This window comes from Octodon degus, unplaced genomic scaffold (assembly GCF_000260255.1).
Source record: "Octodon degus isolate 3935 unplaced genomic scaffold, OctDeg1.0 scaffold00073, whole genome shotgun sequence".
Taxonomy (NCBI): Eukaryota; Metazoa; Chordata; class Mammalia; order Rodentia; family Octodontidae; genus Octodon; species Octodon degus.
The window spans coordinates 10,270,303-10,296,883 of record NW_004524649.1 but is presented as its reverse complement, the minus strand read 5'-3'; the positions used below and the strand labels follow the sequence as shown (position 1 = coordinate 10,296,883).

At 38.7% G+C, this 26,581-nt stretch overlaps 1 protein-coding gene across 1 annotated transcript in view; it reads left to right on the top strand.

Moving 5' to 3' along the window:
- The window catches only part of Macrod2 (MACRO domain containing 2), a 1,506,514-nt gene that overhangs the window by 832,010 nt on the left and 647,923 nt on the right, over window positions 1–26,581 (top strand). The window contains exon 6 of the mRNA XM_023720132.1: window positions 5,206–5,236. Coding sequence (XP_023575900.1) covers window positions 5,206–5,236 — 31 coding nt within the window. The remainder of the gene's footprint in view (window positions 1–5,205; window positions 5,237–26,581) is intronic.

Sequence of the window (26,581 nt, the reverse complement as noted above, 5' to 3'; positions counted from 1 at the left end):
TTCATTAAGACACTAACAAAAGACTTCCAGTATGCTTCAGAACATGACATGAATGGTGGGATAAATGTGATTAAGATGGTATTTTGAGGGTGACACTAATAGTAATGTGGCTTTACTATAATAAATTGCTTTAAGCATTCATGGTATATTTCAATAATATCATATGTATGTACAACATTTTCTTTATTCACTTGTGTATAGGCTTCTAGGCTGGTTCTTTCTCTTGGGATATTATATATTGTGCCACAATAAACTTGGGAACATAGATGTGTCTCTGATAACTAATTCTCTCAGGTATATACCCAGGAGCAGTACAGATAGATCAAATGGTAGGTTTATTTGTAGTTTTTTAAGGAACCTCCATATTGATTTCCATATTATCTGTTTAAATTAAACTCCCACCCTTTGGGTAGAAGAGTTCCTTTTTCTCCCTTGCATTGTTGCCAGCATTTATTGTTTCTTTTTGTATCCCTGATGATATCCATTCTAAGAAATCCCTTGATTCTCATCATGGGCCTGAGGGAAACAGGCTTTTGACTTAGGATTTTCTTGCCTTGGTTTTGAAACGTTGTTAGGATCAAGGCAGAAAAGGTTGAAGGACTTTGCTGCCTTGCTCTACAGTTACTGAGACAGAAAGGAGAAGAAGATGATTGGAGATGGAATCCACAGACCTAAGTTATCTCAGTGCTTTTACAAGTGCTTGAAATCAACACTCTAGGCTAAAGAAGTATTTTCCAGTTGGTGGGCCAATCTATGATTTCACAAAAGAAAAATCTTCTCTCTGTACTAAATCAAATGATTTTTTTTCCTCCCAAGACAGTAAGCTTATGCTGGCTTGAGGAAATTTAGCTACACGTCAAGTGCCATAGAGCAAAGTACTGACAGCTATATGATCAGGCCTGATTAGCACAGAGATTTCCTGTTGCCAGGCTGCTGGAAGGAGATCCTAGGGCTTTAGCAATTGGGCTGCTGATATCAATTCCCCAATTCGATAGGTGACTGCAGAGTTATATGTACTTCAAACAAACCAGTACCATTAGTCTCGGCATTGGTACCATCTATCATTTCTCCATGAGAGGGTTTCTAAGGCAGGAGGTTAAATTAAATACAACTTTGAAATAAGGATAGCCTATGGCTGGCAAGATAGCTCAGAGGACTAAGAGCCTGCGTAGTTAAGCACAGGGACTACGGTTTGATGCCAGTACCATATACCATGTGGGCCCATTGAGTCAGTAACTAAGTCTGCGCATGGTGGTTCATGCCTTAAATTCCAGTGCTGGGAAGGCTGAAAACAGAAGATCACTACTATGAATCAGAGCTGTGTAGTGAGACCCTGCATAAAAAGCAAACAAACAAAAAAGAACAACAAAAAATAAGGATAATTTGTGTTACTGAACTTTGGTTGCCCCATAAGAAACTTATTAGCACAAAGAATAGAGACTAAGAGCTGCACAATCCCTTAGTTGAGCTCTGTCTCTTTCTCTTTGCCTTTCCCCCTCCCTTGCCGGCTCTCTCCCTCTCCCTGTCAGTCTCTTTTAAGTAATAACAAGTGATTAATGGATGATATTTAGTTTAGATGAATTATAAGCAAACCCATTTCATGTGAAATGAATTTTTCTTCAAAATTGTATTTCCATCTCTGTTTTATCATTCATTGGCTTTTTGTTTGAGTTAACACAACAATATTGCCAAAGTCATCCTCCATTACATTACCGCTTGCCTTCACATTTAAGGCAGAGATGTCATTTGCAGCTATTTGTCCTTGTTAAAAGAGACAAGGCAGTTGGTACATACGTTCAAATATTAACTTGCATGATTGATTATAAGATAGAACTGGGAACTCAGGCAAATGACAGTCACCAGTAACTGCTCAGTACCTTCTTCCTTCTGCTACCTCTGATGGGAGAACGGCTCTTGGAGCTGGAACTTGTGGGAAGTGGAAGGTAGTTGGCTCCAGTCTGTTCCCCAGAGGCCAGAATGCTAGATGTATATTAAGGAATCTGCCAGCCCTATAGTGTTTATGGGAGCCTAAGGTCTGGAAGGTCCCTCCCTACAATAAGTGAGGCCCCTTCCTACACTAAGTGAGGCCCAATGACCAGGACTTTGTATCCTTCATTGGTAGCCTGTCAGAGTGGGCTGTCCTGGAAAGAGGCTTGACTCTGAGTGAGGTGGCTCTTTTGGAGCTTAGGCACTCCCTGTAAAGGCTGGTGGCTTAAAGAACTCCTAGTTCTAGGCCCCAGACTCTAGGCCAGTGGCTCCTGACCAGGGGTGATTTTCACCCTTTAGGGGGCATTTGCTAATGCGAATATTTTTCATTGTCTCATCTGAAGTACTGCTGCTGACATTTAGTAGGCAGTATCCAGGGACACTGCTAAACACACACAGGATAGCTTCCAAGAACAAAGAACTGTCTGACCCAAATATCAATAGGCTGAATGAGTGAGGACCTCGGCAGGGGCCCAGGCCCCTCTGTGAATCAACCCTGTGGATATCACTTTGTCTACTCGGGGCGGGGCCATCAGTCAATGTATTAGTTGCAATAGTGCTCTGTGTTCCTGATTCTGTTTTCCCCCCTCAGGACTGTGAGACTGAATGCAGTACATTGCCCTGAGCTGTATCCCTGGGCTGTTTTTCTTTTGAAACAAAATTTCAGAAAATCACTAAGTTGCCCAGGCTAAGGTTAAACTTGCAGTCCTTCTGCCTCAGCCTCCAGAGTGCTGGGATTGTATAACTGTGCCACTGCACTTGGCTTTCTTAATTCTCCAGCAAACTCTTTCAAGCTGATCTCTTAGTTTCCCTTAATTAAGGGGGATGCCAACACTCAAGACAGTTAAGTAAAGTGCCCATGTCACACAATGGAAAACCTTAAGATAGCAGAAGTAAAATTTTGCTTTCTATGTATCTGAACAGGTTGATGCAAAAGCTTTCTTTTTCTCTGAAGCTCACTGCTAAGCCTGCTCTCCCAGAATCCCTGGGGCGTCAGCAATAAGCTTGCTTCTTGTCTTGGTTACCTTTCTCTGATTGCTAAGACAGATTACATGATGTCCAGAATTAGAGAAGGAAAGGTTGAGTTAGCTCTCCGTTTGTGGAGGTTTCAGCCTGTACTTGGCTGGCTCCAAGGCAGAGGGGCACATGGCAGAGGCAGCCATTCATGGTGGAGGAAAAAAACAAAAGCAGCAAGAGGAAAAAAGGAGGAGCAACAGAGAACAAGCCTCTTTACCTCCTGTATATGGTATGTAGGTGACTCATCCCAGGTTGGATACAATACACACACCCATAATCCCAGCATTGAACCAACCATAAACCAATCAAAAGCTCTGGAAGCCTGTGACATGACTGCATGAGACTTTGGGGGGACAGCTAGACACAAACCATAACTCCTCTCTCTATTCCATTTAAAAGGCACAGAAGGACATGAATAAGATGGGACACATTATTGTGATAACCCTGAATCTTCTCTAACTTAAGTTTTTCAGTAGACTATTCCTGCACACTGAGCCCTTCCTATTAGTAACAGGTTGTTTATAGTGAACTAGGAGTTGGTACTGAGAAGACGTGGGCCTGGGAGGAGACTGCAGTGTTTTCAGAATTTGTTTTCTGCTATTGCTTCAGTATCCTTGGATGAATTGAATCATTCAAGAATATCGTTCAGATATTAGTAGGACCACACAGACACTAGAGGCAGTAGAGGTAACAAACCTGTTGGTATAGCTCAATATTAAAATGTTGCAATGGAGATAAAGCTCAGCAGCACAGAATCTGCCTGACACGCCCGAGGTCCTGAGTTTGATCTCCAGAACTTTTCCACCCCTCAAAAAATCCACATGAAAGACCCTGGATTTGATCTCCAGAAGCACTGCAAACAACAAAACAAAAATTTGAAAAATCAAGTAATGAACTCCATATGGTGACAAAAGTCACACCTAGTATGTCCCAGAAACTGCTCTATTTTCTTAATAAGAAAATAGTAATAACATTTCCCAGCAAGATTCTGCAAGAGCAGAAAAATAAAACCTTTCTTTATGCAAACATAGTTCAACTCAATAAGAGTCAGTTATTAATCTCTCTAAAGTAAAATCACAACTTTCAATGATTTCAGTAAAAGGAATAAATATGTAGGCTATAAAATGTTATATGAAATAAAATACTATAAATATTAACTCATTTTGTTATCATTATTGATCTTAACAGTCATATTAGTTATTATGGTAGATTACAATCACAGCTTTTAGATTCTAGTACAGAAATAAAAAGCTATCACTGGTTGTCAAAATAAATTTCTGTATTATAGGTTTTTTAAATTGAAAAATATGAAGGTCAAGAAGATTAAGGCAACTTAATTGAATTTACACAGAAGTGCATTGTGAAAGACCTGGGCACACCTAGATTACTTTCTACAGTTAGAAAGCCTAATGGAATAAAGTGTACATTTATACTTGTTCATTTATTATTTTCCATCAAGTTCTTTTTGTGTTGCTCAGCAAAATATGGTGTAATCAGTAAGGCATCAGGAGAGGTTTAAAGAGCCACTCTCAAAAAAGGGAGGAGTATGCACTGTGAAAGTTAATCTTGCATTTTACTGACACACAATTTACATTCAAGAAAAAAATATGCATTTCTCTTTATTACAAATTCTCAATAGTCATTTGATTCTCACTAAACACTTTTGGTGAATTTTATCCCAATTTTCTCTCTGTAGCCAGCCACAGCTTCAGTTGTCCCATGATATGAATCATGTGTGTTGATTAATATTTTCATATTTCAAAATACCAGTGGAACTGCAAATAATTCAGAGTTGCTATCATATGGGATTCCTACTATACTCCTATAATAGACAGAAATAACCTCTAAAGCATAGCAATAGAGTTAGGATGAATTCTGGCTGCTGGTTATGTTTGTTTTGATATAATCTCTTTCACTGTAGTTTTAAAATGCAATTTAGCTTTTGTTATGATAATTATTTAACAATTGGCTCACAAGATTCCTAAAAAATTAACTGTTGGGTTTTGCAAGTTGGCATAAGTGCAGATAAGGAAAGTTTTCAGTGAATCAAATATCCCCAGGTTAGAGTCTCCTACTCTCTCTCCTAGCTCTGGGTATTAAGAACAGAGCTTGTCGTTATCAAGAAAAACAGATTTCAAGACATGTAATAGCAGGCACAGTCTTTCCTTTGAATTCATTGTTATTTCTGTGGTTTGTTCACAGGCATTTCCCTGCATCTCAACAGGCATTTATGGTAAGTGATCCAGCTTTTGTTAATGTTTATATTTCTTTGTTTTGTTTCTCAGTTGAGGGAGAAGGGGTGTATTTAACTGAAAAATAAGAGATTCTCTGCTGAATACATTTTGCTGTGATTTAAAGAGACTCAAAATGTAGGATGAATCTCATTAAGGAATCTGGGGTGCTGTTCAGATTCTTCTGTGTTCTTGAATTTGGCTATACTAAATATCATATGAGACGGTTTGTCACATCTCATATGAAGTATTTTGTTATGCCAAAATTTCTGTTCTGATGAGAATGAACTCTAATTTGTTTTATTTAATAAAGTCAAGTTTTATCTCAGAAAAAATGTGAAGTACATCAAGCCTACCATTATCACTATTTGGGTGCATATTACAAAATAATAGAAACATTAAGCTACACACACATGCATGTGTCGGTATTTTCACATGTTTGGGATATCCAAAGAAGTGTCTGTTGATATAAATAAAGAATTTTAATAAGATGCAAATATTTTTCTTGGTATTGATGGGTTGTTTTAAATAGTGAGTATTTTATTTGCAGATGGAAGCAAATTATTTTGAAATTACTTAACTAGCCTAAAGTTCTATCAATATTCTGCTACCTATAGTGATACATGTTAATGCTTTTTCTCCCCCAGTCCCTAGTAAACCTGCTTTATAATATTAAGGTACCATGGAGTGTATTGGTAATTTAGGGGGTTTCTCTTTCAAGTAAAATATATTAATAACATTCTGGACTTAAATCTCTCAAATGGTGGCTCTGAGCAAAAAAGAAAAAAGAAAAAATGCTAATACCTTTAAAAGAAAGTTTCATTCATCGCTACAGAGGAAGGGCATTTAGATTAATAACAAAGGTAGCAAATTCACATTTTTCAAAAATCTGGTATTTCATTTGAAGGTCGTGGTGAGCAGAAAATGGAAACCTGCAGGACTGAATACAATTAGCGAGCAAAAGTTTTGGTTACACGTTTAAAGGTGCGTTTTCTACCTCTCCAGATTCCACACTAGGAATCCGGATCCCATTTTGTATAAGCAGGACACATAAAGGGCTGAAGAGGGCTGGCTACGCTAAACCATACACACAATATCCTCATCATGGACATTCTTTCTGCCCCCAAAATGCCCTGCTAGAAATCTTAAATATTCTCTCAATGGATGCGTTATGTGCAAAGTTTTGCAGGTAAACAGCCCAACTCTTTATTTCACTTTATTTACAGTCAAATCAGACTCCACTGCAGAAATGGTTTTCATTTTGAGACTGTTCATTCTTTACAGTCTCGATTTCTACGAGAATAACGAAAAAATACACTGCCTAAATGAACACTATGCATGTCTTTGTTTATTGCGTTGTCAGGTTGTTGATACCCGTTTTGTTTCTGAGAGCCTTTTGGTAACATGTAAAGAACTTCAAAAAGAATGTATGTAATGTATTATTAAAAAGGCAGTGACTAGAAAAAGAAAAACAAAATGTAACAGAAGATGAGGAAGCCCATATAATTAGAGGCTTGAGAATGGATGCTAAGAATTCAGTTGAATGTAATGTAGATCATGGTCAATTTTAATCCACAAAAGACAAGAATTTCTCTCTAAAGGAGTAATATGGCTCAAAGTACCTTGATTGGCTCAGGACTCTTTCGCAGTGAACATAGGGGAACAGTGATTATTATTGGGTGGGACACAATGGGTTTCTGGGAGGGTCACCATCAGGCAAGCCTAGTCATTGTCACAAAGCCAGGTCATAGAATATAGTTTCAAGTCTTGGATATGCATAAATCTCTCCTCTATATTTTAGGAAGATTCAAGAATAGAGCTTACATCCACAAAGATTAGGTACCGTCTTGGTTAGCCTCATTGGTCCTGAGATCTAGATCTACTTTCAGCTCCATGACACCCTACTTAATAACTGTTAGGTCACTCTGTGTCTCTGTAGTTCATGAAACTTTCAATATTTTGCAATTGAGAAATTATTTCATGTGTCTAGTTTGCAGTTAAATTGTTCTGATTAGTTTTTTTATTCTTTGTTGGGACCAATATAGTACAGTTCAATTCTTTTGCTCTTACTCAGAGACCTATTCCTCCTTTTTAATTAAGTAGAGACATATTTTTAAAATTTATTTATCTATTTATTTATACTGGGAATTGAATTCAGGACTTTGCCCTTGCTAGACAGGCACTTATGCCAATGAGCTATATTGCTGGCCCCACTACTTGTATTTATAAGAGATATGAGATAGTACTTTATTTAAAGACAGTAATCCTCAGCTACAAAGAAAAATCTTTAAAAGGCAATTAAAGAAAACATATTTTTGCCAGTCATACTACAATAGATTTATGTCAAGTTTTCCAAATAATATTTTGGTTCCACTCCTTGCCTTTCTTATTCTACATTTCAAACCTTGCTAGATTAATTTTTCTAAAATACTATCTAGCGTTTGTTTTCCATCTTCTTAGGAGCCTTCAACCCTGCTTGGTGCCTGCAGGTTAATGTTCATTCTTCTTAGCCAACCTCCTACCCCCAAACTAGTGCTTTGAAACTCTGTGAGAGAGATGGAAAACAAAAACTCTGAAGATGTGAATCAGTGGGTGAAGAAATTTACACCTGCTTCTGCATCTTTAAGAAGAGGAGGTTGTATGCAGACTCTCAAAAGTTTTGACCATAGACATTATTATTCTCTCAAACTTTCTCTAGATTAGTTATTTCCCTACAATACAGCGTGAGAAGTTTATTGGGACTCACCTATCCTAGGATGGCATCTGTGACCCATGTGCAATCCGATGAAATGAAGAACAGGTTGTGTGTGCTACAAGGTGGATCTTGGAACTTTATCTGAAATACACACTCATCCTCTGCAAGTGTACGCACACACAGACTCAACACAATGAGGCCATGTAGACTTGATCAGGTCTAGGCTTGATTGCAGAAGAGGTCTACCATGACTAAACCAGGGCTTAGTGGTAAGCCAAGGAGTGGTACGAAGATAAGATGAGCATTTAAATTAGAAAAAGAAAACATTACAAAAAAGCACATTGCAAAGAATGATGAGACAGTGTGTTGGAAGTGAGGTGGAGCATGTTAAGTATTTTGAGGGGGATTGATGGTATTTTACTGTAATAAAAATTTTTGGTACCAGGAATAGAACTCAGGGCCTCAATAGTAAAGTTAAATATTAAATACAATATTAAAATGCTGCACTGGAGATATAGCTCAGCAGCACAGAATCTGCCTGACATGCCCAAGGTCCTGAGTTTGATCCCCAGTACCCTTCCACTCCCCAAAAACAGTGCTTGCCTAGCAGGAGCAAGACCCTGGATTTGATTACTGATCAAATCAGGGCCTCATTCTTTCCAGGTGGTAATGAAAGCGATAGGGAGAAGCTGTAAATGCAGATGCACTTTGCTCTCACCTGCCCACTGCTCACCCCCTGATGTGAGGTCTGGTTCCCTACAGGCCATGCAGCGCCACTGGCCCAGGCTCTGAGGCTGGGGAGTGCTGATTTCAATGGTAGGGATTTGCTACCAAATGTTTTCAGGTCAGTGCTGAGCAAAGTATTTTGTCTGTCACAGGGGCTCAAAACTATGTCACTGTTGACAGTGATGATAATTGTAGCACAAATCATTGCCTGAGAAGATATAGAAAACAAGAATTGTTGATTGGTGAAATAATAGGTAAAGGTAACCAGCTGGAAATTTCTTGTTTTAATTTATTTTAACTGATACATGAAATCATGGAAATTATACGTATTGATGAGTATGAGATAGCATTTTAATGCATGTATACATAGTGCAATGTTCATACCAGAGTACATTTATCTTTCTCCTCCAGCCTCTGCTGTCACCTTATATTGAAAAGAGTCAAAACCATTTTTTTTTTTTTTAGCTTTGGAAGTATATAGCACCTTATCTGTAATCACCCTTTCCACTGTTAGTTGCTAAGTTGTCAAACATCTCAATTTTTTAAAATATAAAAAAATACATTTCTATAAAGCTTTCGCAAATTGGGAATGATATTTGGAGGCATAACACAGGCCATCCAGACAAGGCAAAATGGAAAGAGGAAGTATTCAGAAAGCTAAGCTGAATACAGTGTCTTCACTTAAGAAGAAAACAAAACAATAATATTGCACTATGTAAACATTGCACTATGTAAACTCACTGGATTTATTACAGCCTTGGGACAGTGGTTAGTCAGCGTCCTACAGGTCAGCTGGTTGGCCTATTCCGACTTTCCTGACCTGTCCTTGGCCCCACCCACTTTACAGCTCCAATGACTCCTCAGATACTTTCTGGCTCTGGATTTACCTTCACTTGTATAATCATGGCTTGCAAAGCCACAGTATTTCCTTCAAGAAAGCTATGCCAGTAACATACGCTGGAGGGACACATTTGTGTCCTTCCGGTGTCAGAATTTATCGAATAAGCAACAATTTCCTGAATGATGACAATTCTGTTGTGCATATTAGGCCCATTCCTCAAGATTCACTCAGCAGCTAGTGAGCTGGGTAATTAAGGTTCTTACATTCTAATCTTAATCACTAATATCTTGTAACACTCAAGCCACACAACCTGTGTTACAGGGAAGTTCCTAAGGGGTTAACAGTGGCTGCAGAAGCCAAAAAGGTATAGAGCTCACAGAAATGTGCAGTCACCACAGATTACAGGATAAGACTACAGATCAGGCAGAGTTTTATCCAGGAGCCGGGCACACGAAGGCACCAGGAACTAGACAGGTAGGAGGCAAGGTGTGTGTTGAGTGCAGCGCAGGTCTAACCCTGAGTGGGTACAGCAGGTAGTTTGTGCAGAGTTCTTGTGTGCAAAGAAAAGGAGCTGGCACCCACATACCTCAGTGTTGCATGCCCCCCAATGATCCAGGTGAAGAATGGAAATGTATCTTGGCCTGGTGTGCCTGACAAGTTCCCAGAGCCCTGGTATCCTTGGATATAACTTAGGTATGTCATGTGTTCACATGCCTTTGACTTAACCTGGCATATATACAGGTGACAAGTTTTATTATCAAGATAAAAAGTATTATGAGTTTATGCCTATGATTGAGCTGTGCAGCTGGTTCTTTTCTTTTTTCCTGCAATAATTTTGGGATGCCAAATATTTTGTGATTGTATTTCACACAGACAGGTCGCCAAGTCACTCTGCCAAACTGCTGCTTTACAAAATGGAGTCACTCATGACAAAGCACAGCCTGAGAGCTACCATTCTAGACACCTTGGTGTAGCAGCATGGCACAGCTCACTTGATGTCTTGGCCCTGCTGATTCAAATGTTAAATATAGCAAAGCATCTTGTGGAAGAGTTTGGTTCTTTAATTGCCAAGAGAAAGCTCCTAGAAGGGTAACTTCAACAGCGAATGTTCCATTTCATAGAAACCCCGGGCAGCATTACCACATTCACAGTGTGCCCAGAGGATATTTCCCACTGATCGCACTCTGGGGTCCTTCTTGAGCCTTCCTCCCACTCTTCAGAATGCACAGGCAAATCCTGCATAGCAGGAAGAGGACCCAGACCTCTGTGTGTGTGTGTGTGTGTGTGTGTGTGTGTGCACACATGCACTCACACATCCTACATGTCTGATACTGAGGATTGAACCCAGTACTTTCACACTGTGCTACATCCCCAGTCTCTCTTAATTTTTCTTTTGAAACTAGGTCTTACTAAGTTACTAAGATTCCCAGGCTGGGCTTGAACATGGGATTCTCCTGCCTTAAGTGCTGGAATTATGGGCATTATATCACCTTGAGCCTTTAGCTTAATCTTTTTGTAGGATATACACTGAAAAATATCCATCCTGTGTCTCAACCTGACTTGAGAAGACACAATTGGGACAGGCCCTGCTAGCATCTTTTGAAGCTCTTTGGAGCACTGGCCAGATAGTTCAGTGGGTTAAAGTGCCTACTTCGGCAGAGGCAGGGACCAGGGTTCAATACCCTTTATGAGGTGCTGGCCCTGCACCTGGGGTACACTGAGACAATAATTAAGACTGGGCGAAGTGTCACATGGCTGTAATCCCAGCACTTGGGAGGCTACAAACTGATCACTGTGAGCCTGATCTGTGTAGTGAGACCCTGTAGACCCTGTACTAAATATATTTTTAAAAAAAGAAAAAGAGAATCCGCTTTGCAGCTCCCTGGGAAGGGGAAGCATACGTTCCCATACCAGTGTCAGCAGTGGCTCTGGCTGCTTCCACGCAATGCTTCCAAGACGGCCCCACAGGGCTGCAGGCTGCTTGCTCACACTTAGGATGAAAAGCCCCATTTGGTCAAACGGAGAGGAAAGGCTCGTGTTACTTTTGGAAAAACAGATCCAGGTGAGGTTATAGAGTCGCTGAACCTTCAGATTCCTGTTAAAAATTTGAGCTGGCCTCTGATCCCATCTCAGAGGGAAGAGATTTAAATTTTCCTGATGGACTTTTCAGATCCTGTGCGTGCCTTCTGCCCTTGGAGCCCTGTTTGGACGCCCCGGTGCTAATAAGTTTAACAGGAGAGGCCAGACATGATACATAGCGATGGAATTTTTACTGAGTAGCAAAGAGCGACGCAATTTGAGTTCATTTTATGAGAGTCAGTATACTTAACAGATATGAAATCCAGGTAGGTGGAAAAGCGTATCTCTTGAGTACCTAAATATTAAGAAAATATTCTCTCTGGAATATAACAAACAAGGAAACAAACAAAAAAAATACTTGAAGCCTGCTTTCCAGGTACAATGTGACATTTATAGAGAGGAAGGAATTTCAGACATTGAGTTATTTGCTGGAAATCTGAAGAAAACTTGAAGCACAGCACAAATTCAGAAGCACGTCCCCTATTCATTACATGTCTGTTATCTTCAGAGTCTGCCTCTCTGAAGTCCCCCTGGTTCCCACCACATGCTGCCAGCCCACAACTTCCAGCTGAATTCCTAATTTGCATTCAAATTCATTCTTCTGCTTCAAATGGGTATAAAGGAGACCAACACAACATTTTGTTAACCTCCTGTGTACATGGTAAGGTAAATATTTTTATTAGCACTATCTGTCTAACTTCACGGATATGAATTGGAAAGATGTCAGGATGTTCTCTGACGACCATGCTAAGGGCAAGCCTTCCTCCATCAGCCTTAAATGCTGACATATTTGAGAAGGTGTGACAGCCACTGTGTACAGTTCTGGGCTTGCTGGAATAGGTCTCTTATGTAAGGATTTGGAAACCAGAGCAAAATTGACAAAAATATGCACCTCTTGCTTTCATCTCCCCAGCTGCCTCCCCTTTTGCTTTCTTCTCTTCTCTTTGATATTTCCATTTGCTTTGAAAACTTCCTTTCAGGTGGTCTAATGACTCTTTTTCCTCTCATAAAATCTGTCTTCTGGCATCCTATGTTTTTTATCCTTGTCAAATGATTCCCACTATAAGAAACATTATTACTTGAAAATCCTTGAGTTAATTATGTGCCCTCAAAGCAAAATCACATTAGAAATTGTGCAACTCATTTCCCTTGATAAAATGCAGTGCTGGATCCAAACCCATTACAGTAGTATCACATGGCATATTATTTTATGTGCTGACCCTCATAAAACAATAGAACGGGAACACGAGACAACAAAATGCTGGTTATGATTTCCAACCCTCTGACAGCTTCTGTTTGAATACACTGTTAGCCAATATGATCACACACAATATTCATTTATGAACCTGTTCTGCAACACATGGTACAAACTCTTCTCTTGACTTCTCTAAGTCAACGGGTCTTTAATATTAAAAAGTCATCAGTTTAAAACACCCAAAGCGTTAACACTGGAAAATGGTTTCAAGTGTCTGACAGCAATACCTGCTAGTGTAGGGGAAAAGTAAAGCCAGGGAGACAAATGAACAGGGGTCACTGAGGGGAGCTGCTGAAAGGAATGAAAATCCTAGAAAGTTAGCCTTCTGCTGTTGCAGATTCTGGGAGAAAGCAACATCAGTCTCTCTAGTGTTCGAGTTGAACCAGAAATTTGGGGGACTTGATAAAACTATTATTTCTGATAGAATATTTCAGCTTCATTATTGTTCCTGAGTTGGGTCAAGGTGGAACTTTGACTAAGGACTAAAAGGAATAAATGAGTCCCAACCCACCACTTCCTCAGCTGCTGCCACAAATTGTTACGCAATATATTTTTTTAAAAAAATGACTTTTGTTCTAGAAGAATGATGAAAGCATTATGCTTTTAAAGAAGACAGAAGAACTATATTAATAAATTGCAGGGTCTATGCAGTTAGCATTTAATCTAGGATGTCCTTCAGACAAGTCAAAAAGTGGGAGCACTACTTGGAGGCTCTCTTGAAAGAACTGTTTAGGAATGTCTAAGAACTGACCACTCTTCAATGTGATCCCTGAAATAATTTTTGTGTGGTTGTTCATCTTCCTCATACAGTCTTGGAGGACACTCCTTTATCTTGTTCATTGTACATACTTGTACCTGAAAGTGGAGTTTAAATAAGCTCAGCTCTTTTTAGAAAAGACTTCAAAAAGAACAATTTTTGACAGTTCTTAGAGAAGTCAAGCATGCTTCTTTCTTTAGGACAGTGATTTCCATGTCAAGCCCTTTTCAGTCAATGGTTCTATTTTTAAAGTGTGCCTTAGGGATGCACTGGAAAGAAACTGTATTAGTTAGGGCAAAGCTAAGCTGCTGTAACAAAGAGCCGCCAAACTAGAGCAGCTTAGTGAATATAGATGTTTATTGCTTTCTTTGCTAACAGATCCAGAATAAGCATTCTGCTTGTGGAAAGATTTGTTCCACTATATTGTTCAAAGACCTAGGAATCTGCTACAGTGTCAAGTAGTCACTCTCCCTGCCTGCAGTGCTGCTCTCATTTATTGATTTGTCCTAGTTCTTGCAGGAAAAAAACAGTGTACAAAGGTGTGTACAGTAGACATACACTATGTGAAGGTGCCTGGACTCCAAGAAGGACTCTTCACTTTGATTGACCTTTCTTTGCAAAGAAATTGGTCTTGGATCAACTTACCTGCAAGGATCCTGGGAAGTTTTGGGCAGTTTAGAATTCACATGTGTGACTATAATCCTATTATATTAGTAAGAAGGAGGCATTGCATTTTGATTGACTGCTAGGTTTCACCACTCAAAGGGAGGGAGCAAATGACTGAAGTCCCTCCTAGATAGTTTATGGGCAGTGTCACCCACCTGGAATGGCTGCTTGCTGTGCAAGAATATTTGGTGATTTTGATAGCATGCCCTTTATTTGTGTCCTTACTAGCTACCCTTACAAGTGTGGAATTCTTCAGACTTCTGAATAGTGACCTATCATTATTATAAACTGGTATATTTAGACATTTAGATCTCACCTCAGTTATATTTATACTTTCTCATACATACTCCTTGAAGAATTTTCCCACATATCAGTAGAAAATTAAATCAATAAACTAAGAACGAATGCAAATTACATCATTTACTACATTCTAATTTGTTCCATTTTCACAGAATTTCTTAAGAGAATTAAATGAAATTTGTTTCTGCAAAGCTTGAAGTCCCTGAGGCTACCTCCATCTACAAGGATAATAGACATAGGTCGTACAGACATGTCAGGGTTCCAGAGAAGTTATGGTTCAATATTCTGTGCATCTAAGAACTCCAGGGAACTGTTAGTTTAAGGCAGAATCTGACCAGAGTCAGTTGGATGTATTAATAAGAGGACAGGATATGTCCACGGTCATAAGAACAGGAACTTACATGTCTCAGGTCATTGAAAAAAACTGAAAATAGGGGCTAGGGAGATGGCTCAGTGGAATAAGTGCTTCCCTGTCAAGCACAAGGGCCTGAGTTTAATCCTGGGTTTTGCCAAAAAAGAAAAAGAAAAAACTGAAAATAATACTTTATATCTTGTCCCCTATTTCATCTATGATTGAAAGGGAGAATTTCCTACACATGACTGCAGGTTGACCTGAAATTGACAAAATCGACATGAAATTTCCTTACCTCTGTAATGTATAGACCTGAGTTTGCTTCTCAGTGTTTTAAATGAATCTTGGATTCACCTAATTTCCCATGGACTTCTTCCTCAGACTTCTTCTTCAGAAAAGATGTTTACGGTAAAACTCACTTTCCCTTTACTCAAGATTTTAATTATGGAAACAGGATTAGATTGTGAAGCTGAGTTCGAAATTCTGTCCCTATTATATCTTACCCTTTATAATAGTATTATAATCAGAGCAGGTCTTAAATGCTTTGTTAACAACGAACAAGTAAATGGGTAGTTCTTGAATAATAAGAGAGACTATTGATCTATTCTCTCCATTCTGGAGACCAGACTCTAGATTCTGGAACCACTGATATCCATCACATTCTACTTTCTGTTATTTCCTTATTTACTTACTTTCAGGAATGATTTCAACTAGATTTGACAGGGATAAGATTAAAAGTAACCTAATAAAAAAAATCCCAAATTTTAAGCAGCACTTTTTAACAAATAGGATTTGCATATTTTTTTCCTTCAAAATGTTTTTAGTACATTCAGAGTTGTGTCATCTTATCATAATCTAATTTTAAAAATATCCTCATCATTGCCAACGAAAACTCATAGTAAGCATCATCCTTTAACCTCTGTCCCCACATCAGAAGTTACTATTCTTTACCTAGTCTCATTAGATCTCCACATTCTACATATTTCATATAAATGAAGTTATTAAAGATGTCATCCTCATGAGTGGTTTCTTTCATTTGGAATATTTTCAGAGTTCATGCACACTGCAGCATGGATCAGTTATCAATTCCCTTTTATTAGATTTTTCACATCTATGCACCACATTTTGTTTATTCATAAGTTAAGGGATAGCTGAGCTCCTTATATTTTTTGGCTATTAAAATTACTGCTCATAAGCAGTTCATTTAGACATAATTATATGTCAGTATATAAATTATAAATGTGGCATAGTAATCTGGTAGATAATTTTTGATATTCCTAAAATAATGTCTCTTTCCCTTCTTTGATCACCTAGTCTGTCTCAGCCACTTAAAAGTTTTTTCTTTTTTCTTATTGTTTCTATTCTTATATTTTCCTTTGTAAATTGTGATCACCCAAAAGTATCAATTGTAAAAATTAGTGTGTTTCATTGTAATATCTCCCTGCACTCCCATATGGTGCTTTGCTCACATCTGCTCTCCTACTGCCTTCTCTTTCTTCCCAACCTTGCCCCTCTCATGTCTCCTTCTCCTAGTCTATTCTGTTTGTTTTTAGTTAGTTTCTTTTAGTTTACACATATGAGAGAAAATATGTGATACTCACCTTTCTACATCTGCCTAATTCCACTTAATATAATAGCAATGAGTTATGTCCAATTCCCTTCAAATTATATGTGTTTTATTTTTTATGGCTGCATGAAATTCCACTTATAGAGATGATATATGGCCATTTATCTGTTGTTGGGCACCTGAAATGATTATATCTTTAACTATTCTGAGTCGTGCTGCGGTATGCATGAGTATGCAGGTGTCTCTTGTATGCTGGCTTCTTTTCCTCTTTGTATATGATCAATACATTATACTTGTAAGTACAGGATGCCTAGTTTTAGTTTTTTTTTGTTTTTTTTTTTTTTTTCTAAAGGAAGCTCCACACTGCTTCCCATAGTGGTTGCACTAACTTACATTCCTATCAGCAGTGTATGAATGTGTGCAGAAACAGCTGCGTCTGAAAGTGGAGGCAGAAAGTCGTGAACCGTTGCACCGCTGCCTGTATCCTGTACAGATCTGAGGTGCGACTGCCTTCTGAACTGAACATTGTGAGCAAAGATGACACCTTAGGTTGGACAACTGCCACATCCTGGGATAGAGGGCCCTCTGTTATGGGGTGATGCTCAAAATTCCAAAGGCTGTAAAGCAGGAAAGACAAAACTGTGACTGGTTGGATTTGAAAACTGTGGATTCTGGAAATAACCATTTACTCAGATACACAAATTTTTTTTTCCTGTTTTTTGGATGTATGTCTTCTCCTCCTCTTCTTCTTCTTCCTCCTCCTCCTCCTCCTCTTCCTCCTCCCCCTCCTCCTTCTTCTTGTCGTCGTCGTCGTCGTCTTCTTCTTCTTCTTCTTCTTCTTCTTCTTCTTCTTCTTCTTCTTCTTCTTCTTCTTCTTCTTCTTCTTTCTCTTTCTCTTTCCATTCTTTATTGGTTTGTTGGAGTTTGAGGAATTTTTCTTTCTTCCTTTTTTTCCTATTATTTTTTCTTTTTCTTTTTTTGTAAAATAGTTTTATTTTTTCTTTTGTCTTTTTTCCTCTTTTGTTGTTTTCTGTTAACTTTCTCAAGTATCTATCTACTTTTTCATAGGATCCTTTGTCTCGGGGGCCTGCCCCTTAGCTCAGTTCTTTAAGTGGCTGCTTCAACAAAGCAGTCAGGCTCAGGTTGCTGTGGTTCAATCCCACAACACAAGACAGCCAGTCATGCCTTGAAGGCATTCGGAGAAAAAAAAAAAAAAAAAAAAAAACACTTCTTCCATTTTGTACTGCAAAACAGACAAGCAACAACAACAAAAACAAACAAACAAACATAGGATCCTTTGTCTCACCAGTTTTCTTCTCCCATTTTTAAAAATTTTTCAGTTTTATTCTTTCATTCTCTCATTCCCCCATCCATACTTTATCAGTACAACCAGTAAACTTTATTCAGCTTTAGGTAGTTATCACTATTGAATTCTTTTCTATTGTTAGCGGTCATAGAATTGTCACATTTAGTAGATATTTATTATATGTGAATATTTTGTTTTAGCGTTTATACTATAATTCCGGATATCTTTTCTATGGCTAAAGGTGGTACATTATTGTTCTTAGGGTGGCATTATCCAGTTCATTTGGAGTAATATTATTGATTTACTTGGTATTTCTAAGGTTGAGTATTTGTTAGTATTAATAGATTTTTTTTCTGTATGCCAATACCCAGGTTATCTTAGGTAACTAACAATGTTGGGATCCACTCCTGGAGAAACAGGTGCTAGACCAATTACACAGCTTTCTCCCCTCTGAAATTAACAGAGGTGGTCAGATGTTGGGACAGAGGCAAAGATCTATAGTAAGCCATGCTCAGCGTACATTACTGAAAAGTAGGTAACTACCTAAAGAAATCTCCCTAATAGCTGCAATTTCTTTCTTCTATAAGTGTCCACAAATGCACGCATGACCATACATGCACATGCACACGCACACACGCGCACACACACACACACACACACAGAAATAAAAAAACAATTGAAACATGAAAAGGCCAAGCAATAAAATGCTTCACAAACTCCTAATTCCCCCTAAACTGGGCCATCAAAGGGAAGAAAGCAAAATCCACACAGTCAAATTATTTTAAAAAGATAATACAGGTGATTAAGAAAACAAACCAGTAAGGTGCTCAGCAGGCTCACAAAAGATAAGTAAACATACACGTACTAGAAAAATGAGGGAGTTTACAAAAGACAGCAATAAAAAGCTAACCATGCTAAACAAAACATGCATGATGAATTTTGCAAAGAGCTACACAGTCCACTAAAGGGTTCCAAGCAGAGATCCAGAAGATTACAAATTACACTGAAAGTATGGTTAACAGCAGTAATCAATGTGAGGACAAAATATCAGAATTGGAAGACAGAGCGGCTCTCAGACCAATAATCCAGAGATAGGTTAAAAACATGAAAGGACATAAAAAAGCAGATCATGCAAAGCTGATCTGCTACATCACACAAAGAAGATTAATTTGAGATTATTAGTAATAAGGAAAAAAATTAAAAGACAGCACAACTAGCTTTAAAAAACTGGTTACAGAAATAATACCAGGAAACTTTCCATATATAGGGTAAAAGTTAAGCATATAGAAAAGTGATACTTGTAACACACCAACTAGCCTTAATATCAAAGGAAGGCCTCTTTGTGACACATCATAGATGAAATGCCAGAAGTACAACCCAAGGACATTATTTTAAAAGCTGTTAGAGGAAAGAAATTAATCACTTATAAAGATAAGCACATTAAAACCACAGCAGACGTTTTATCATGAACCTTAAAGTCCAGAAGAGTTAAGAGTGAAGTTTTTAAACCTTCAAAGAAAATAAATACAATGTAGACTTAAATTTTTTAAAATATATTTTAAAATTGAAGGAGAAATCAGGCATAGGCATGACAAATATTATCTCGTTAAATTGATGTACAATAAACCAGCACTACAAAAAATTCTAGATAGAGACAATGGATGGTAAAAGGTCTAATAGAATCAACATTCCAGGCAGGCTGAGCAGTTAAGCAGAGGTGGGGAAAAAAAGGAATTCAGCAACAGAAAAACAATACAATGACAGGAACCAGTCAATACATTTCTTTCAGTTCAATGATCTCAGTTCCCCAATCATAAAACAGAGATTGGAAGAATGAATCAGGAAACAAAATGCAAATCAATACTGTATGCAAGAAATACATTTACTCTAAATGTATATTCACAGATTAAAAATCACAGAATGAGAAATAATAGCCCATGCTTCATTATCATAGAAAACAGAAATTGCTCTCTTAATTGCAGAAACATTGAACTTCAAGCCAAAACTAATTGAAAGAGGCAAATACATAGCCTAATCGTTCACTTCAAGTTCCTAGAAGAACAAGAACAATCCAAATTCAAAGTAGTAGAAGGAAAAAAAAATTAAAGATAAAAGCACAAGTTAAATAAATCAAGGCAAAGTAAAGAGACAACATGTAGAATGAGACAAATATTTGCAAGGTATTCCTTAGACAGAGAACTAATATCTAGAATATATAAAGAACTAAAAAGTTAGATATTCCACAATGAAAGACCCAACAAAAAACGGGAACTGAATGAAAAGACACCTATCAAAAGAAGAAGACAAATGCCCAATAAATACATGAAAAAAGTTCAATGTCACCAGCCATTAGAGAAATGTAAATTAATATTTATGTTGTTATGTCAGAAAAACTGGTTATCATCAAACAAATCAAATAATGACAAGCTATGGAGGCTGGGGAGGCTACATTGTATGTTAATGAACTAGTATAATCATTACAGAAATCAGTATGCAGACACCTCCAAAAATTACAGCAAACAATTCCATTCAACTTGTGTATTTTCCTTTGAGTTCTCTTCCCTAGGGAGTTAAAGACAACACTTACAGAGACCCATGTTTATCCATGTGTATAGCAGCACAATGCATAATAGAAAATCTTGGAAGCAGCCTATATGCCTGTCAATAGATGGATGAATTAGGAAAGTTGGTATTTATACATAATGAACTGCTACTCTGCATAAAGAAGCATAAACTTGAGTCATTTATAGAAAAATAACGTTAAATGAAACAATAATGTTAAGTGAAATAAATCAGATATGCAACCTTAAATGTCCCATAATTTCCCTTATATGAGAGACCAAAAATGCAAATCAAGAGAAAAATAAAGGCCGGCCAAATAGTTCAGTGGATTAAAGTGCCTGCAAGCAGGCGCAGGGGCTGGGAGTTTGATCCCCCATCCTGCCATGCTGACCCCACACCCGGGGCACACTGAGACTGTATTGAGGCTGGGTGTGGTGGCGCGCACCTGTAATCTCAGCTCTTGGGAGGCTGTAAAAGGCGGATCACTACAAGTCCAATCTAGTAGTGAGACTCTGAACACCCTATAGATTCTTCCCCTGAAATAAAAAAAGAGAAAAATAAAAGATACATATGATAGGAAATGGAGTAGTTCTTTATCAACTGAAAGGGTATCATGAGATAAGAGGGAGATCTTGGGGAGGGGATAGAAGTGGATAACATAAAATAATCCAGATGTGTTGTGCACATGTGCCAACTCTCCATGAGGAAAGAGTATGGTCATTAGTGCCACAAAGGTATACTAATAAAAAAAACTGAAAGAGGAAACAGAAAGGCAATTTGGTTAAGCTCTTAAAGGCTCCCCAAAGGTTAAACCTTACAAATATAAAGGAACATCTTATTTTGTCTGTAAATAAATAAAAGACTTCAGTACAAAAAAAAAAAAAAAAAAGACAAGGCAATTGTAGTTATTTGTGGCCTTAAAAGTGAACTTTTGTGCCATAAGACAGCAGATTCTTACAGACAAAAGTCAAATCATGTCTCCATATAGTACATTTTTAGCCTTCCTTCTTAGAAAACCTTGAGGAGTAGGTAACAGTTATCACTTGTTTTAGAGATGGATATAAAGTCCAGTGTTTGTTTCTCTTGCCACAATATCCAGAAAATGCACTTATTTCTTATAAAATCATTCCTTCTTGGAACTGGAAGCTATTTTTACTTATTTATTTATTTTCATGTAGTTAGGACAGGATCTTCAGAATCTACAGGGTCTCACTATGTAGATGGACTCATAGTGAGCTTCCTGTTTTCAGCCTCCCAAGTGCTGGGATTACAGGCACACACAACCATGCCCAGTCCCAATTGCTGTCTCAGTGCAGCCCTGGGGGCAGGGCCCATATCACACACCAGGGATCAAACTCCAGCCTCTGTGCTGTGCCTAAGCAGGCACTTTAGTTCGCTGAGCTATCTGGCTGACCCTGGAAGCTCTTTTAAAGGTCACACACTTAATCCTCATTTTCCTGATTGCAAAAAATGTGACCTAGAGTTTTTGATGGGTTCCCAGTGCCATCCATTCAGATCATGTAAGAACTGAGCTCAATGCCCATGGCATCTCACAGTGTAGAGCAGCAGAGCAGAGATTTAGGAACCAGGTATGTCTGAGATTACAATCCATGCCAGTTTACCAAGTTAGCTCTTTGTGAACCTGAGTTCCATTGTTTCTCATGTGTTAGATGGAAATGATGTAAGACAAAAAGGAGTGAAACTAAGGATCTACCAGATCTGTTGAGTCCAAAAAATTTATGCCAATAATAGTCATGGTTCTCTTACTTTCACTTCTGCCTCTTTTTCTATTCAATTTCATGTTTTAACCCTTCTTCTCTATGTGAACTACCTCCCATGAGGCCATCATGGTCACCACTGGTAATTTATGCAGACAAAATTAATGGGGGAAGTATCAACATGTCCAACCTTCAATGCATCATTCTAGTGCTTCTTCCAGTTTATCAACAAAGCTCCTTGGAAAGGTAAATGGATGCACCTGTATGTTCAGGGTACCAGGGCAGAGCCTATGCAAGTTTTAAGTTTAATTTGCATATTACATTCTCAAGCATAATCATGTTGCTAGTATCTTCTTGAAACAATGTTTGATATTACTTACCAGCTAAGTAATTTTACAGCCCTCCTCCAATAAATCTTCTTGTATGATTAACCTTCAAGAAGGTGCTCATCCTGTGGTTTACGGTGCCTCTGGAACACTGCCAATGCCCCAGTTTGAAAAGTCAGGCATTTGACCAACCTTGCAAATGCCAGCTCTTGCATATAATTACAGGAACCTGTGAGAATGATCACCAGCAGCTAAGGGGCTCCAAGCTTCTGCAAATTCTGAATCCCTTAGCAAGCCGGAAAGATCTTCTGGCACTGCCATAGGGAAAGGTTAGCATCCTAAATTACAGTCTCTCAATTTTCTTTACAACTTTGCAAATATTTTATCCTCTCATCCATAGTGAAAAAGAAAGATAAGTGCACAGCATTGCTCTTTTCCCATGCTGTATATAGAAAAAATTAGGACTCATCAGCATTTTCCATCCTTCCTGAAACAATGAAAACATGCTTTATTGTCAAGATAAAACAATGATATGTATCCTGAGGTCTGAGAAATGTAAAAATATGCATCTTGAAATGCCTAAGACCCCACTGCACATAATGAAGGCAGTAGTACGACCTAAGAGGTGTGTGCATGCGTATGCATGATGTTATGTATGGGAAGTAACCCAATGCAATTCTCCTTTCATGAGACCTCTCCAAAAACTTGTCTGGTGTCATAGGGAGAGGTAAAAATATGAAATGTTATGAGTGTGAGAAGATGGCAAGGAAGAAAAACAATAAATATACAGGACAATAGCCAGCTACAGTTCATGGGCTGCAAATTCATGGTAGGGAAGCCATTGCCTGCATGTGGAGACTGGGTAGGGGAGGAACTGGGACATGTGGACCCGTCTGCACCCAGAAACATCTACTGCTTTCCTGCTATTGTCACCTAATATTCTTTGCACTGTCCTTCCACTACCAACTCCTTCCATGTTACATCTTCTATTCCACCTTTGGCAGGTGAGTTCCTCTCAACTGGGACCATATGTCAGATGTCCTAAACAAGAGTGGAAAGATGAGGAACCCTCTATTTCCTACAGGTTGTTCAGCAGTGATGCTGCCTTGGCTCTATTCAGCTTTCCTTCCATTTCCTACTACTTCTCTATCACAATCTCCCTATAGTTTTCTTACAAGGAGTGAACTCTGGTGCCTAGTGGTGTTGCCATGTTTGATAACCTGCCCTTGATCTTTTTTATCCCAGTATATTGTCTAGTGTCTAGCAGTAACTGTCTTTGGAAAATCCTAGAAAGTGTTGTATTTGCAAATCAGTGAAGTTGTTTATGCAGGAGGTCAAGTAAGAAAGATCCCTAGTGGGCCAAATGAGTTAGGTAAGAAATGGCAGCCTTGTTCTTCATATGTTTAAAAGAAAACAAAGGAGATGAATGTGGATTGGCCAAGGAGATGTAAATCAGAAGTATTTCTCCTAGGAAGAGGCCATGACATTCTTTCCCCAGTTCCCAACTCTAGTACCTTCATGTTTTTTTCCTTCCTTTTCTCTGGCATTCCTGTTACAGAGTATGGAACTTGCCATTGGTATTGTAGAGTTATAGAATTTCTGTCCCTAGTGTGTAGAAAGTTGGAAAGTCCCCTGTAGTAGAGATGTATTTTGAGGGTTCCCACTTAAAACTCTGAGCATATAGTTTCTTGGGATAAAGGAAAAGGTATCCACATGGCCTTCACTCACCTGGTGGTACTCTTCTCTCACAGCTGGGACAAATACCCAACACCCAAAATGAAGGAAGGAAAGGTTATTTATCTCACAGTTACTGGAGGTTTCTGTCCATATTCAGCTGGTCCAGGGCAGAGTGGCACATGGCAAAGGGTAATCTTTCATGGTGTTGGCAAAGAGCAGGAGCAAAAGGGAGGAGTAGCAGCAGCAATGGCAGGATCAAGTCTGTCTCCCTTAAGTTGCATTCAGGCTACCTACCCCAGGCTGGGTGTAGCACTCACGCCCATAATCCCAGTGGCTCATGAGTTAATCCCAATCTCTAGAAGTCCACCCCATGATTGCATGAGCCATTGGAGGGACACCTATCCACAAACTATAGCACCTGGTCTCATTATGTGCCTGACCACTCTGCCTCTGTGAGCTCATTGGCACTGCTCCCGCCAGACCTTTGTTTTGCTCCGTGTATCTGCAGTTTGGAGAGTTTTCTGTCCTGTCTTCAGTTTGGCAACTTCCACAAGTTCACCTCTGAAGGGATAATCTCCTAACCTCCCAGAACAGATCAAACCTCATTACTAGCTCTCATTGACCTCTGTGGCTTTCCTTTCCAACCGTTGTTGTAGCTGAAGTTTCGTGATTATTGGGATGATTATTTTACAGAAGTGGCTAGATTTGCTTACCCCTTTTCCCAAGATCCTAATGCAATGTTTGATAAATTTTACTCAATAATTCTTGTTTTAAAATGCATATACTTTGTTTTTTTAAAAGTCTTTATACTGTGTTAAATCTTTGTCATAGATTAAAGTTACTTTTGAGCTTGTTATAACAAAATTAAAAGGTGCAGTATTACCTAGTGAGAGTGTAAATTACAGGTTTCAAATAATTAAGTGTGAAATATTTTGCCACACACATGTAAGTATCATTCTCATGTGTCACTCCAGGCATTATTTTTCTTCTTATATATATACAATAAAATAAGTGTTTTTTTAACCATAAAAATCTAGGACTTTGATATGTATATTGACCCTCCTGACAAACATCCCAGACTTGTGTCTGTAATTGTTATCTTTGCTCTTTCTTCCTAAAACTATAGAGAGACAGCAGATATTCAAGATACCTAATCATTTCTGAAATCATCTATACTTTAGGATTAAAATCAATCATTAGGAATACTCATTATTATGATTATTTTTTATTTTCATCCCCACACATGACAACTCACTAGTGTGTGGACCTTGAGGTACCCATGTGGTTACTAGTGTCCATACTCTGGGCTCTCTGGGATGGGATGGTGTGGCATCCCTGCTTCTCCATGTTCAGCATAGCTCCTGCTACATACAGTATGGTGCATAAGTTCCCATAGCAGTAACATGAATCACACAGGTCTTCCACTCAGCCTTGGCTCATAATTGTTTGGAGGCTCTATGACCATCATTCATCTTTGAGAGGATTCTTAACTAAAAGATAAAAAAGAAGGGCTGGCCAGATAGCTCAGCAGGTTAAAGCACCTGCTTAGGCAGATACAGGGACCAGGGTTCAATCCCTGGCATGCCATGCTGGCCCTGCCCCAGTGGGATGGCCTGGGGGTGCACTGAGACTGGGTGTAGTGGTGTGTGTCTGTAATCCCAGTGCTTGGGAGGATGAATTATGAGGATTATGAGGAATCTGATCTGTGTAGTGAGACCCTATAGACCCTGCACTAAAAACACATATACACACACACTCCAAAAATCTATAAAAACCAAAAGAAACATGACTATAATATCTGACAACTTATATATTACTAGTGTTTGTCAGCTTTATGTGGTTGTGACAAAAAAAAAAAAAAAAAAGCTGAGGTAAGCAGTTGAAGGAGGAAGGTCTTACTTTGCCTTAGGGTTTCAACCCATTGTCACTTGGCTCCAAAAAAAAAAAAAAAAAAAAGCTGAGGTAAGCAGTTGAAGGAGGAAGGTCTTACTTTGCCTTAGGGTTTCAACCCATTGTCACTTGGCTCCATCGCTTCTGTATCCCTGGTGAGGCAAACTGTCATGATAGGGAACAATGTATCTTTCTTCATAGTGGAAAGGAAGACAAAAGAGAACAAAGGAGCTAGGGCCAAAATAGGCCCAGTCATCATGTGCCCCTATTGACCTATTCCTTCCAACTAGGTCCTGCCTCCTAAACATTCCTCTGCCTCCCAGTAGTGCCATCAAATTGTGAATCCATCTCTGGATTAACCCACTGGGGAGGTGAGAGTCCCCAGGATGCCACCTCTGAATGCTGCTGTGTTGGAGACTAAGCCTTCAATACCAAGACCTGTGGGAGGTATTTCATATCCAAACTGTAATGATTACCAAGGATAATATGCAATTGGTATAATTTTTCTTTTTCTTTTTTTTCTTGATACCAAAGATTGAACTCTAGGCCTTGCACTTGCCAAGTAGGCACTTATGTCATTGAGCTATATCCCAGGTTTCAATTGGAATAATTTTAAAAGGAATTCCTTTT